At 39.0% G+C, this 14,489-nt stretch overlaps 1 protein-coding gene across 1 annotated transcript in view; it reads right to left on the reverse strand.

Annotated features, from left to right (window-relative positions):
* LOC143281371 (uncharacterized) overlaps window positions 1-12,879 on the reverse strand; it is a 30,846-nt gene extending 17,967 nt beyond the window's left edge. Inside the window, exons 1-9 of the mRNA XM_076586575.1 lie at window positions 12,775-12,879; window positions 7,858-8,480; window positions 6,572-6,691; window positions 4,826-5,319; window positions 4,086-4,193; window positions 3,344-3,422; window positions 2,186-2,309; window positions 1,054-1,166; window positions 408-567 (exon numbers count right to left, since the gene is read on the reverse strand). Of these exons, the coding sequence (XP_076442690.1) occupies window positions 408-567; window positions 1,054-1,166; window positions 2,186-2,309; window positions 3,344-3,422; window positions 4,086-4,193; window positions 4,826-5,319; window positions 6,572-6,691; window positions 7,858-8,480; window positions 12,775-12,855 (1,902 nt within the window). The 5' untranslated portion in view covers window positions 12,856-12,879. The remainder of the gene's footprint in view (window positions 1-407; window positions 568-1,053; window positions 1,167-2,185; window positions 2,310-3,343; window positions 3,423-4,085; window positions 4,194-4,825; window positions 5,320-6,571; window positions 6,692-7,857; window positions 8,481-12,774) is intronic.
* Window positions 12,880-14,489: the final 1,610 nt, after the last annotated feature.

Genomic DNA, 14,489 nt, shown 5'->3' on the forward strand with positions numbered 1-14,489 from the left:
TGACAGCAACAAATATCAAATTCCGAAAGATTTTTTTCTTCTTTTTTAAAATTTTTAATGTAACTGCATTTAGTCACTTGCGGCATAACTTTATAAAGCTGACTTGTGCCCAAACAGCATTAACTATTATTGCAGTCTACCATAAAATGATCATATTCCCAGTAAGTCAACACTAAACCATACCATTGTTGAAACAAGTGCTGGTTGTTGATTTACCAATACTTTCCTTTAGTCACATTTTTAACCGAAAGAATACAGTTTTTTTTCTTCAAATAAGTAATGTACGGAAAAAAAGAAGGAAGGAAAAAAAAATGGTGACACAAAACATTGCAATTTTATATTCACAGATACACCACACCAGATAAGGGATATAAATTACAATACACACTTTCCCTATGCACACTTACCTCAAAGATATAACCAACAAAGAGCCGTGCAAAATGCACATAGCAGCATACATCCGCTTCAGCAAGCAACCCTTTGATATCTCGGCTCAAGTTCTGAAGACCCCAGTCAATGTGATTATGTCTGCTTTCCCATTTCCTCAGAATGTCAGAGAACTTGTCCCTGTTCCACAATAAACATGAACATTAATCTTTGGATCAAGTAAATGAGTTAAAAAACAAAAACAAAACATAAATGTCAAATAAATCCACTTTTTTTTCTCAGCAATATGATTCGTTTTATAGTATATGCATGTACGAAAAAAAACTTAAGCTAATGTTTGTTGTCTTTCTGTATGAATATCAGTGTGATAATTTATCTTGATCAGTGCACAAGAGCAAGCTCTGGCCCTTAACTCTGAAGAAAACATGAACATACACAGCAGTCACCAATCACTTTCTTGCATATTCAACCACCTACGCTCCATCTAAGCAACATTTCTTCTGTGTTTCACAAGCAGAGTGATGTGCAAAGTGGTTCATGATTATTTTACATGCACAATCATTTCTGCAAACCTGAAGCATTATTTCCAAGATGAACATTAGCTGAAAATCTGTCAATTGCCATGTCTCTCGCTCTTACACACACAGTATAAATGAGAGCACACACTTGATCTTTTTCATGGCAATAAAGCTGTTGTTGGATGGGAAGTGCTGCCTTGAGCAACTTTCTGTCTGGATTGTCGCCAGAAAAGTTGAAGACAGATTGGCGCTGCTGGAACTCTGCACACAAACACAAAAGAAATGAGATGATGTAATGAGAAATCAACATCTGTGCATCTGAGGAAAATGATGTAATGAAAAAGTCATTACCTGTGCATCTGTGGCAAATGAAACTGAAGTGTAAGCAAAAGTGCAGGACTGACTAATCACAAAAATCGTAAGCTTATCAGTGATAAGGTATGTATTCAATACCACTGAGGGATGAGAAATTCATGAAGTAAAGGTCTAATGGCTATCTCAAAATGCATAACTACAGCTGAAGATGACAAGAGGGTTGTCTTCCTTGTCAGACGGCCTCCTTTGATCTGTGGGTTTCTGTATGACACACTTGTCTCCAGCACAATGTGAAAATATGCCGCTTTGTTCTTGCCTGAACACCATTTTTCAAAACCATGCATGAAGGTTGCAACTACCTTGAATATAATGCATGGGTACATGTGTTCATTTGCTTCAGAGAAATCTGATGTGATAAAAAGAAATACAAATACACCCTGATAATAAACTGCAGATGTTCCCAAACCCGACAGTGCTTCATGCACAAACAGCAGGGAGGTGTTTTGTGCGCCTGAGCAGTTAGTTATTTTCAATTTTTAACACCCACTGCAACATGACTGCTAAACAGAATTTAAACCCTTTATCAAGCAGTTGAGATGCTTGCATGCAGCAAGACTTCAAATGTGTGTCATGTCAGTTTCTTCTTTTCATCCCCACTGCACACAAAATGTTTTTATTACACAATATCAAATCAGCAATATAACAAAACTGACTTTGCAAACTGAACTGAAAATCTGATTCCTTATCCAAAAATGAGCAGACTGACTTCTTAAAACCAATTTCCTGAAAATCACAATCCTTTGCGTCCTTGTTGAACCAAATACAACTTTACACCAATGCCAACCACACACACATGAAAACAAGGCAGGCAAGCATGCAGTGCGCATACACACTCGCGCTGAAACCCAGCAAACCAACCCCCACCATCCAAGGTTCTGTGCAAAGGCAAAGCTACACACACTTACAGCAGTATCATCTGCATTTTCCAAAGCAGCTTTCATCTCCTGGTGGAGATCTGGTCTGAACAGCCGAATCCTCTCGTTTTCTGCGAGAAATTTTATTGTTGGTCGGTCACACTTCTTCAGCAACCTGTGGAGACGAGAAGAAAAAAATATATCAAAATACAATGTACTGAAAACTTTTTTTTTTTTTTTAAACCAACTCTCCCAAAAGTGCACTCACAACCAGGAATACTTTTGAGACCAAACGTGTGAAAAACAACATGGCTATGTGTTGGCACCCAGCCAACAGATTCCACCCACTCCTCTCCCTCTCCACCTGGTGACCAGTTGGCCTCACCACCCCTCCCCTCATCCCTCTTCCATTTCTAGCTACGCTTATAGTGTTGTGCTGGCAACTGGTTCATATTCATTGTCACTATATGCCTGCTACAGACTTAGACTGATCAGTCTCAGACACAAGACTTACATGATTGTTTCTTTCACTTTTGTGCCACGGAGTGGGTCAAGGACACATATCGTTATCCAAATCTGTACCCGAGTTACCATCATCACCCTCACCACTACACAGGCTTTCTTCCTCACTGACCATATCTTGCAGTAATTCCTGAGCCACTTCTAGAGCTGTAAACCGTCAAAAAATGAGCCCAGATTGATCTTTGCTAAACAATACCGTTTTGGCTAACCATGTCTGCAAGTGAATTGGAGATTTCCTACTGCCTGAGTAATACTGTACAGACCGTGCAAGTCCAGGGAATGTAAACAATCTTCAAACATTCCAGAAGACAGGGACAAACAAAGCAGGTTGTTTCCCTTTAACTATCAACCGTGAAGTACTGACGAAAACTGGACATGAGAGTCACGTCCAGTAGGCGTACAACAATGCAACAAAAAGGATGTACGTGCGTGCTCTGATGAGTTATTAATCAGACACTACCTGATTTGACTTCTTGATCAAATCAATTAAACTTTTCTTTTGAATTATGTTCTGACCCAAATAAAATCCCTGACATACCATAGAGCTACCACTTATATATCTGCCACACCTACACTGAAACGTAAATCAAAATTTCATCTTTTTTTTATAATTCACATTAAAAAATACACGAACAAATAACATATTCATATAAATCTATTAAATCAAACACAAATCCAGGTACTTACTCTTTTAAATTGAAGAGCGCGTTCACAACAAAATACATTGTATTATGTATTGTGCACATGTAATTGCGTTCTTCGATGGCTGAAAAACAACAACAAAAAAATAAATAAATAAATAAATACATAAAATAAATAAATAAATCATCAAACCATTTTTGGTGTTTTTTGGGGTTTTTTAAATAAAGATCAAGTGACTAGCTAATGCCTAAATCTGCATATACTGTAAACTACCTTAAATTAAACAATATCTGGATAACATCATCCCCCCATTTTAGATTAAAAACCGTGCACAGTGTAAAATACCTTGTTAACTAATAACAACCACTGCCCACTTTGTGAAAAGAAGAAAGAAAATCATAACGATCATTTAGTTTTATATTAGAATCTAGTCTGTTGACTTCAGAGTGAATTCCGTGTACGGAAGGGGTGGGCATTTACAAGGTAGTTTGCAGAACAAGAAATCTAACCAGCAGAGTTGTACAATTACATCCTCAGGAACAACAAAAGGAAAAAATACATTAACTTGCTAGGACAACGTAACAAATCTGAAGAAAATACAACATTTGTCCTCTTCACATCAAGATGATTGGGACATAGAAGTCATTTGATTTAGGCAAATCTACAATCATAAATCAGGAGTGGTAAGTATCATAAGTGAGAGAGAATCCCAAGTCAACAGAAAAGACAGGTACAATCTCAAAGTTAACAAAAACAACAACAAAAAAACCATTAAATAACAACTTACGCAGAGTTTCATCCACATCAGCTGCCACATCCTTGTACTGAAAGCTTCTGGTTGTCAGCAACTGGCACAGGTAATAAATTTCAGCTGCCACACTTACGAACAGGTGCTCTGAAAACAAAGATCAAGAAGTTAGACTTACTCACAAGAAGCTGGACATACAGAAAGGGGGCAGAGGGTGGGGGTAGGAATAGGCTTACATGTCAGACCATGAGTAAAAAAAAAAAAAAATACCACATACATACACACAGTGTAACATACCCCTACCCCACCCACCCATGGTCAATTAATCCTAGCTGTTGCAATTTCAGTTATTAGTCTTTTTTTTTTTTTTTTAATAGACTTTCTTGTTCATTTGTGAAAGTAAATAAAACTTAAACTGTAAAATGCAAATTCAATTTGCACATAAGAATAATCCTATCTTTAAAAAAAAAAACCAAAGGAAAAGAAAAAAGAGCAGACAACTCGCCACTGGCAAACCTGTCATGACTACAGTGAAATCACATACACTGAGAAGGAAGGCAAAAGCTGTCCTCTTTAGACTAACGCTGCCTGTACAATCAAAACTATTCTGTCAAATATAAAATATGGTCTTTGATTATTAAAAGAATAATAAGGAAAACAATAATGATAATGCATCTATACTTGATTAAAAAAAATCATACTGCACTGTTACATATCTGCTGAAATAATCTAGACATTTTCATCTGGATAATCGCAAACCGTAGTCTGTTTCCACTTACCATTCAGCGTCAGAGAATATAGCTGGATATAAATACCCAGCGTTTTTTTGTGGGTGACCTTTTCTGGATCTGGTTCCTTCGAATCTTCATTTTGAAGCTGGGCGCTTGAGCTGCCATCACCATTTCCTGGGTTACAGTCCTCCCCAGGGTTGACAAGTTGATCCTGTTTTAAACACTGGGGTGACTGGGGATTGAGATTGCTTTCCACGACCAGAAGTGTATTAACAGGTGACCCGAGACACGTCGCCTCCATTTTAGGCTCAGCCACAGGACTGGCCTGGGACGGAGTCCTTTCTGGAATCACTACTTCACCCCCACTGGCTCTACAAAGCGGTGTCACAGACACTCTCCGAGCACCTTTTGCACTTTTCACCGGGGTAACTCCCCATGGGGGAGCACTGCCAGTGGCCTTGGGTTGACAGGGACTGAGGGGTGCTCTGCTGGGCACCTTCGTCAGTCTTTCCGTCATCAGATTCGGAAACTGATCCGATTTTCTGCAACAACAACACGTTCAACATTCATTCCAATTATTTGTAATGAACCATTCAGGCATGTTCAAGCAGTTCACTTGCTTTTGGTTTTAAATTATGATATATGTAGTCATCAATTACCCTGGTGTTACACAGAAATACAAGGGAAAGACATGGAGGATAATACTTTTCAAAGCAAGAAGAAATGGCATAATGAAAGTCAATAAAGAAGAATGGACAGTCACAAGGGGGAGATGGAGAAGGGGAAACGGAAGAGATGTCTACAGCAGAGAATGATGAACAGAAAGAACACAGCAAACTTACTTCCATTTTCTGCAAATAATCTTTTCTTCTTTTTTTTTCAAACAAAGAAATAAAAATGAAAAAATCTTTTCAGGAAGAATTTCAGCTTTACTGCAGCACCTTGATCACAACTTGTGTTTCTTTTTTAACAGTGCTGTCAGTCAGCTTCTGGATATGGGATTCTGTTGTTTTTTTTTTTTTTTACTTCTGTTTGCCATTTTTGACTCACTTGCGTCTATGTTTTAACCCGGTGTTCGGTTGTCTGTGTGTGTGTGTGTGTGTGTGTGTGTCCGTGGTAAACTTTAACATTGACATTTTCTCTGCAAATACTTTGTCACTTGACACCAAATTTGGCATAAAAATAGGAAAAATTCAGTTCTTTCCAGTCATCTTGTTTAAAACAATATTGCACCTCTGGGATGGGCACAAAAAAATTAAAAAAGAAGCCTGGTTATATGCAAACTGCATTTACTGTTATATTTATATTTTTTGTATTCTCTAAACTTGGCCCTTTGACCTCTTATTCTGACACAACAACAAGAGGAGTCATTATTATCATTTTCTGTTCAAACAGGAACTTCTTTTGCTAAGCATGGAATTTTTATTTATTTTGCAAACGTTTTGGTGCAGAGAGTAAAAAAGGGAAATTACTCTGTAATGCTAGGGGACTTAATTTATCACAAGTGAGTCTTGAAGGCCTTGCCTCTCTTGTTTTTCTTGACCCATTAATTTTGAAAATGACCCACTGGTTTTGCAGTGAAATGATCAAATGACTTATGGGTGTTCTGAACCAAACCTAAACTCTGTCATAGTGGAGAGTATCTTGCCCAAGTTACATTCCCACTCTGCCAAAAGTGTTTCAGGACAGTCAGCACTGGAATGGTCCCCAAAGGCCAATCTGTAGCCCCAAAGGCTGCAACTTGGCATATCAAAGCATACGATCAATAGCAACAATACAATGATGTTGACTCACTGTTGCTGCACCCCTGATATCTCCCTTGCAGGAGATGTGGTGCTGCTGTCAAAACTGGAACCAGGAGTACTTGTCCTGGATCTCGTCAGCGATGTTGACCCTGGACTCGAGCTGGACTGGCTGTGTGCCACACAATCAATGGTCACCACGTGTTTTTTTTTTTAGACAGTATTCTTTTTCATTTTTTGATAATAAAGACCAGAGTGCAGGCTTGTCAAAGCGAAAAAACAAAACAAGACTACTCTGATAAGTCAAGTCAGGGCACTGAAGCGGGGGAGGCGGGAAAAGGGTTGAGGGGGGCAGAGAGGGGCTGAAGAAAATAAAGTTGGAGACAGACTAATACTAATACATACAAACATGCACATCATATACATGTATCCATTAATTTGTCCAAAAATCATACAATAATTTGAATGACAAATTCAGAAAGGGGTGAACTCTTAATATTCCAAACAGAATTACTAAATAAGTAAATACCAGACAGGACCCAGAATTTATTCATAAGGATCTCCTGGATCCATATTACTCATTCTCATTAAAAATGACAATAAAATAATGATCTTCTACAAATTACAACGCATGATTCACCACAAAAAACACATCTGTATCACAAACACACACACAAATATGTTATGCTTGCTTACAATAAAGAATGAAAGAAGAAACAGTAAATTAAATACAAAAACTAATCAAAATAAAACAAACTTTCTAATCCTACTCAATACAAGAACTTGAAGCCAACTCAAATGAGCTAAAATGAAGACTGCAAATCACGAACTCAAGAAATCATAAATTAAGAAACAAAAATAAAATGCAAACTTTTTTTTCATATATAGATATCAAAGTAGGGCACTGCAATATCACAATTTATTACTATAAAGTTTTATCAGATGACTAGGAGGTTATGAGATCTATGAAAAGATAAATAACTTATTTTACATCAGTACTCTGAAGATGCAATAAACAGGAAAAGACACAGAAATTTACATTGATCCACATGAGCAATGCACCTTGGCTTCCCTACACTGGATAATTTACCACCACCCCCACCCCACCCCCCAAAAAACACATGAAACTTGGATGCTTTTCAAAGTGTTTTTGCACTTTAATCTGTAATGTGAACTATGCAGTCATCATAACAGTGAATTATGTATCATGCTTTAACTTAAAAGTGTAAGTCCATATTAGAAACTGCAACAACATATGAAAAGAAAACAAACAAAAAAAAAAAAAAAAAAAAAAACTTTGCATTTATTTTAACTGATCAAACTTAGTATTATTCTTACCCCAGTGAAGGGAACTCCTCATTACTTATCAATGAGGCGTTGAATGCGGGCTGCTTATCTGGTGTGGAAGACCTGTCAGGGGTAGCAGCACCATTTTGCCTCCCTCTTCTTCTCCTGTCCTTCGGCCTGCCAGGCTTTGCACTGTCTTTAGGCAAGAAGTCATCCAAAACAATGGTATGGCCTCTCCTCTGTCTACTGTTTGCTTGTGGCGTTGACTGAGCCCTTGGTTCAGGAGGTTGTTCCTTTCTCCCATAATTTGATTTGTGAAAAGACCTGGTGGTGGATGACCCATCATTACACATCGCATGTGGATCATGTGTTTTGTCAGTGGTCGGCTTTGCATTTGTGTAAAGACGCGTCATTTCTTCTTCATTGTCACTGTCACTCTCATGCACAACAAAAGCATCAACGGAATCATCGTTTCCTTTGCTGGAGCGAAATGATTTTTTGTTATTATTGCGTTTTGTGTGCAATGGTTTTCCTCCTGTAGTAGCCTTTTCTGGTCCCATGTCTACAACATCAAGTATTGGAATGGACCAGGTCCTCAAGGTATTCCCAAAGTCTGCAGGGAAGTCGGAAGCAGAGTGATTTTTTGTCAGATTCTGTATCTTCTCGTCATCAGCCTGAAAATGAAAATAAAACACTGTGGTGAAATCAGAAATATTACACAATGATGTTCAAGGAATCTTTTGTGAGTGCATCATTGCACAAGCACACACACACACACGCATACAATCAGTCAATAAACTTTTACTTGCATGCATCTGAACATGCTTATTACAATTAGACCTCAAAACTAAACTACAATTCAAGAACTTTCTTAGTTATACTATAAATTTGATGGGTGCAATAGCCAAGTGGTTAAACTTAAAAGTGTTTGACTTTCAATCTGAGGGTCCCAGGTTCGAATCTTGGTAACGGCGCCTGGTGAGAAAAGGGTGAAGATTTTTCTAATCTCCCAGGTCAGCATTTGTGCAGACCTGTTTGTGCGTGAACCCCCTTCATGTGTATACGCAAGCAGATGATCAAGTATGCACGTTAAAGACCTTGTAATCCATGTCAGCGTTCAGCAGGTTATGGAAACAAGAAATTACCCAGCATGCACACCCCTGAAAACGGAGTATGGCTGCCTACATGGCGTGGTACAGCCATACACGTAAAAGCCCACTCGTGTACATATGAGTGAACTTGGGAGTTGCAGCCCCCGAGCGAAGAAGATACTTTAAATATGACACACCACATGACAAATCACACGCCAAACATACTCCGTCTTACTGTAGAGCTCTCTCACACACCAATCTCTTTTTCTCTCAGTCTTCCAGCCAAGATAAACTGGCAACTAATAATACTAATTATTTCAAATATTATGAGGGAAAGCAATGACCCAGCTGACATGGGTGGAAGCAAACATTTTCATTACTTTCAGCAATGAAGTGAAACGTAATGACAGGAGGTCCATGATGAGTGTACAGGCAGACTTGCATGGAGTTTAGGGGATGGGAAGCTAAATCACAGAAGCTGTGGCGCCCCCCCCCCCCCCCCACCCCCCCCGAAAAAAAAAAAAAATAAAAGCTTTTTTTTTCTTCTTTTTTTTTTTTAATTACCTCTCTTAAGCAATGCAAATTCTGCTGCAAGTCTTCCATCTTACGCAGTTACATGTGTTATATATACTGCCCAAACCATTAATGACATAAAGCTTGGTGGAAGCATATGTGCATATGTACTAAATTAAAACTTTCTTTTAAACTGACACTCATTTGTTTTGCCCCAGTTTTGCTTCACACTAGTTGACTGGTGGTGATGGCTTCCCATAGATACTGAGTATGTTGTATATGGGGCAAATTAACTCAAATGAAGCCCTAGAAACCTAGATTTTCTTCTTTTAGACTTTGGCTATTGCTTTAAAGTTAAGATGTCACAAGCCAGGCTTGAATATATACACACACATGCACAAAAGGTGAAATAATATAAACTAACCCCTCCAGCCACCTCAAAGGGGAAAAAGAAGCTTGTTGAATTACTCATTCACTGGCAAACTGACAAGTAAATAGTACTTTTATTGACAATGAAATTTAAACTTCAATTAGTTCAAACATAAGTCTACATCTGATACAAATCTTTGAAAATGTCATGATGCAGGCCATTTTTAGGTTAAACTTTGTGTCGCAATTAGCTTATGTAAATTCTTTTTTTTTAGCTCACTCAGTACGGCCAGTCCTCTCTCCTCCTCTACACAGACCCCTCAGATGTCCAGTGGGTGTCTGAATGACCTAACCTTTAGCTTCCATCGTCAGAATTGTGGTATTCTTTGTCAACATTCACCTCTTCAGTATAAGAGCCTTCCACTTGCAATATTTTGATGATGGTAATTGGGGTGAAATGCTGTTAACGTCGTCTCTTTTGCCATTCGTATGGAGAGAGTTAACAACAACAAAAACCTGGCATTAAGTCAAACTTAATGTTACCATCAGTAGATGAAATGACCTATATTCATTCATTTTTGTCTGCTTAGTTTCTCCATTTTTGATACAGATCAAATCGCTACACTGATGTCCAGCCTTTTTTTTTTCTCCTCTTTCTACCAAGCAATGCAAACATTGCAAATAAATATCATGGGTCCATATTCATGACATGGGTCATTTTGCATATTTAACTTTAGTCGAGTAGTTTATTGGAACGGTGGATTACACATGAGACAAGGACCCTCATGGCAGACTAGGAAAAAATTCAAGCCATGGAAATGAGGTGCTATCATAAGATACTAAGCATCAGATACAGTGATGACATCACCAATAAACAAGTGCACCAAACCAAGCAGCACATTGGACTTTCTGAAGATATGCAGTCAGTTAAGAAAGATATGTGGGTATGGCCACATAACAAGATCCAGTGGCCTTGTTAACTTTATAACAACGTACCACGCATATACGCACGGAGGCCGAAGCTGCACTGGGCACGTCTCACACATATCTGTGGTAGCACTATTTGTAGTTAAACATGCAGCGTGAGCATCTGCATGCCGATTTTTGTTTCGAAACAAAGACTGCCTGTCAACGTTCTGAGGGAAAAAAAAACGCAAGGAATTCCACGTACCAATCATCCGTCTATTTTTAGACCAGTTTCTGCTGACCTAGTCAGCGTTATCCGGTCAAATCCCAACTTGAAACAAAGGACTCGAGACCAGTCATTTTGCTATCAAGGGTGGAGTCGCAACGGACAAGGTGGACGGTCATGATACTTGAAGTGCTTCAAGAAGTTGTCCAGAATGGCTCTGGCAATGAAGGTACTGTTCAGAAAATGAAGATGAAGGCAGAGAAAATGAAGACAATATACTTGAAAATGTTGTCGTTACAGATGACAGTGAAAATGACGAAGAAATTGACGATACCAAGGAGACACATGTAGGTAATGGCGATCCTGATTTTCAACTCGAAAATAGAGAAAGCGACAGTGACAGAGATGATTCCATGGTTGTTGATGATCAAAGAAATGATGAACAGGTCATCAACAACAACAACAATGTGCAACATGCTGTTGGCAGAAATCAGAGGCAGCAAATGTGGGTACGCAACATCAAGAACTTTCCGTGTTCCTGCTTTCACCGGTCAGTTTACATTTTCATCTGTCTGTACTTTTTGAGGTGCTGAATTTAGACCATGCACCATTCAAACCATACCATATGTGTTTGTTTTTTTTTGGTTTTGTGTGTGTGTGTGTGTGTGTGTGTGTGTGTGTGTGTGTGTGTGTGTTCAGTCAGTCTCTGTGTGTCAGTCTCAGAGTATGTGCTGTGAACAGTCACTGAATCAGTCTATAACATTATGTCTTTGTGATGTGGTTAGCCTGTAAACACACACACACAAACACACACATTCAGTTTATAATTCTGACTTTGTGGGCTATTTTCGGACAGACAGAAACTGAACAGAACAGCAAAACAAACTTTGTGAATCTTCAGTGAGGAGACAATTCTGTGCCGAAAGTGACAGTGTGTGCTTCCCATCTTCTTTTGTTTTATGCTTGTGTGTGAAGCTGAATTTTACATTATTTTTCAAGATTACCTCTCTGGATGCTTGAGGTGAGTGAAAGATTTTATTATTACAGTATCATCTGATGTATTGCCACATTCTTCGGTATGTTTTGTGTACATTATAAGTTTTGCTTTTTTCCACTTTGGGTGTCTTTGTTTCCTTGCATGGCTGATACAAAAGAGGAAGAAACAGTAACAAAAATGCAAAAGTGTGATAGATTCTTTTTTTCCAATGATACCAAACACTTCTGCTGAATCTGTAAGGAAAGGTAACAAATTTCCTCTTGAAAAGTACTAAAAGTAGCCAGTTTCCAGGCTACACACGGCCACTCAACACCTCGCATGAGACGAAAATCCACCCAGCTGAGGTACACCGTGATTGAGTTAAGTAAAACAATCCTTCCAGGAACTGTTGTGGGTGAGAGATGCAGGGGAAGATAGAAGAAAAAAAAACACCAAAAACAATGGGCTGACAACACTGCTGAACGAGCAGCAAAACCATTTGCAATGACACAGGCAATAAAACCCACAGATAAAGAGGAATCTAGTGAAAGGTTGAGGAAGATTACACGATACAAGTCATTTCACACACACGTGTACACAAGTGAACCTGCATTCCAAAACGCAAATAAATATATATATATAAAAAAAAAAGAAATCACCAAACTCAGTGGTACTCGTAGTCAAACGTAAACCCAGTACTGACATACTATAACAGAAAGAAACACGAAAATTCAGTTAAATACTTAAGAAGAAAAAAAAAACCCAAACAAGTGAAGCAAGTTTGTCGCGCAAACAAAAACACAACAATCGATGACACGAATGATAACATTGTTTTAGCATAAAACAAGAAACTCTTCATGACATAGAACATGAAACCAATAACTTACTTCTTCAACTTTGCCCGCCGCAAACCTAACACATTCTTCTGGGGATAAGACCCCCGTTAAAACAAGTTTCCTCGTTGCCATTTTTGTATCTTCCAACCTCCCGCCTTCCACGCATGAAACTGAAATGAAAATGCTTGATAGGTTGAAACACAACTTGACGGAAGCGGAAAAAGAATGAAGATTGAGCATGCGCATGATAAAATACCTTGTGTATGGTATCTTCACAGTGTCAAATCGTAAAGAATTTGAAACCGGAAAGTCAGCTCGACTTACAAATAAACAAAACTTAAAGTGGAAAGTAACGCATTTTATTGGAAATTCAGGTTAAATAATTGCAGACAATAAATTTCGATGAAACGATCGTTTCAGGGAAATATTAACAAGTCAGACCTAGGGGAAAATATAAGGGGAAGTAATGTACCCACCAGATTACATCAGTTTGTTTTGTATTTTTGTTGTGAGTTTGCTTAGAATCAAACCAGGGAGCAAACTTCTTTTTTTTTTTTTTTTAGGGGAAGATGGGGAGGTGATTATAACAGCTGCATCATTAGTTTATCATTTCAAAACATAGTTCGTAAGACTGACCGGCATTTAAAGGGCTAGTGGTTCAAGTTGAGTTTGGTGCTTCTTCCCGGCAACAGAAAACTGCAGTAAAAGATGCTCATTACAGTTTACGAGACAAACAGAGACAGAGACAGATAGACAGCCAAGCCGAAGTCAGAAACCCATTTACATATGGGTGGAGTGAGGAAAATCGAAGTAACTTGAGTGCACTGGGTGACGCAAGGACGCAGCACCACTGAATGATCATGATGCTGAAACAGCCGGGACCTCATACCCTGATCACTTGTGATCAGAAGTCCGCTGAACGCCGAACCGACTCAGCCAGTGGCCCTCGAGGGCCACTGATGCTCACGCGGCCACGTACGGCGCTGCCTCGGCATACACATAGTAAAGTTCTGAATAATCTCAGTATTAACTGATGCAGGCCGGGTTATGGAAACATGACACGGACCGGCCGGGCGTCACCCAACATGCACCACTGAGCCTTAAAAACAGGGAATGGCTGCCTGAAGAGTACGACTGCAAACGGTCACAAACTCAGCGGAATAAGTAGAAGAGAAAATCTAAGAGAAGAAAACAAGATAATTTTTTTCCGATCAGTCGTTCATGCCGTCATTCTCATCATCACAAACCACTGTCACCATCACTGATGATGATCGTGATACAAATCTGAACGTAAAGAAGTTTCAGCCTGTTCAGTGTTTCCATAAATGTGGTCAGAGGTTCTGAGTGTCTCAAACGATGGACCCCACCAAAGGCAGCCAGTCAGGAAAGTGAATGGCAATGATGAATGTGGCACATCAGTCGTTAAATGATGATTTCAGGATATTAAAATGCTACAGACTGATTGGTCTAGAAATATATAGGCTCCCCCCGCAAAGCACGGCCTTACACCCCACCCCCACCCCCAACCCCATTTTTTCAGTTCTGGGGGCCATCTTCTGATTGCTATAGGTTTGACGACAAGATAAATGGATGCCAGCAATGCCGGGGGGATTCATCACTGAAAAAACAAATGTTGTAGACTTCTTTGATAGGTAGACATTACAAGTATGATATACTTGTTACAGAGAAAACGGTGCTTTCAATCTAACTTTGTAAGTGTATAAGCTGGTCAAAATTTCACAATGAAAAATATGTTGGCAATACAG

This window comes from Babylonia areolata, chromosome 4, assembly GCF_041734735.1.
Source record: "Babylonia areolata isolate BAREFJ2019XMU chromosome 4, ASM4173473v1, whole genome shotgun sequence".
NCBI classification, from domain to species: domain Eukaryota; kingdom Metazoa; phylum Mollusca; class Gastropoda; order Neogastropoda; family Buccinidae; genus Babylonia; species Babylonia areolata.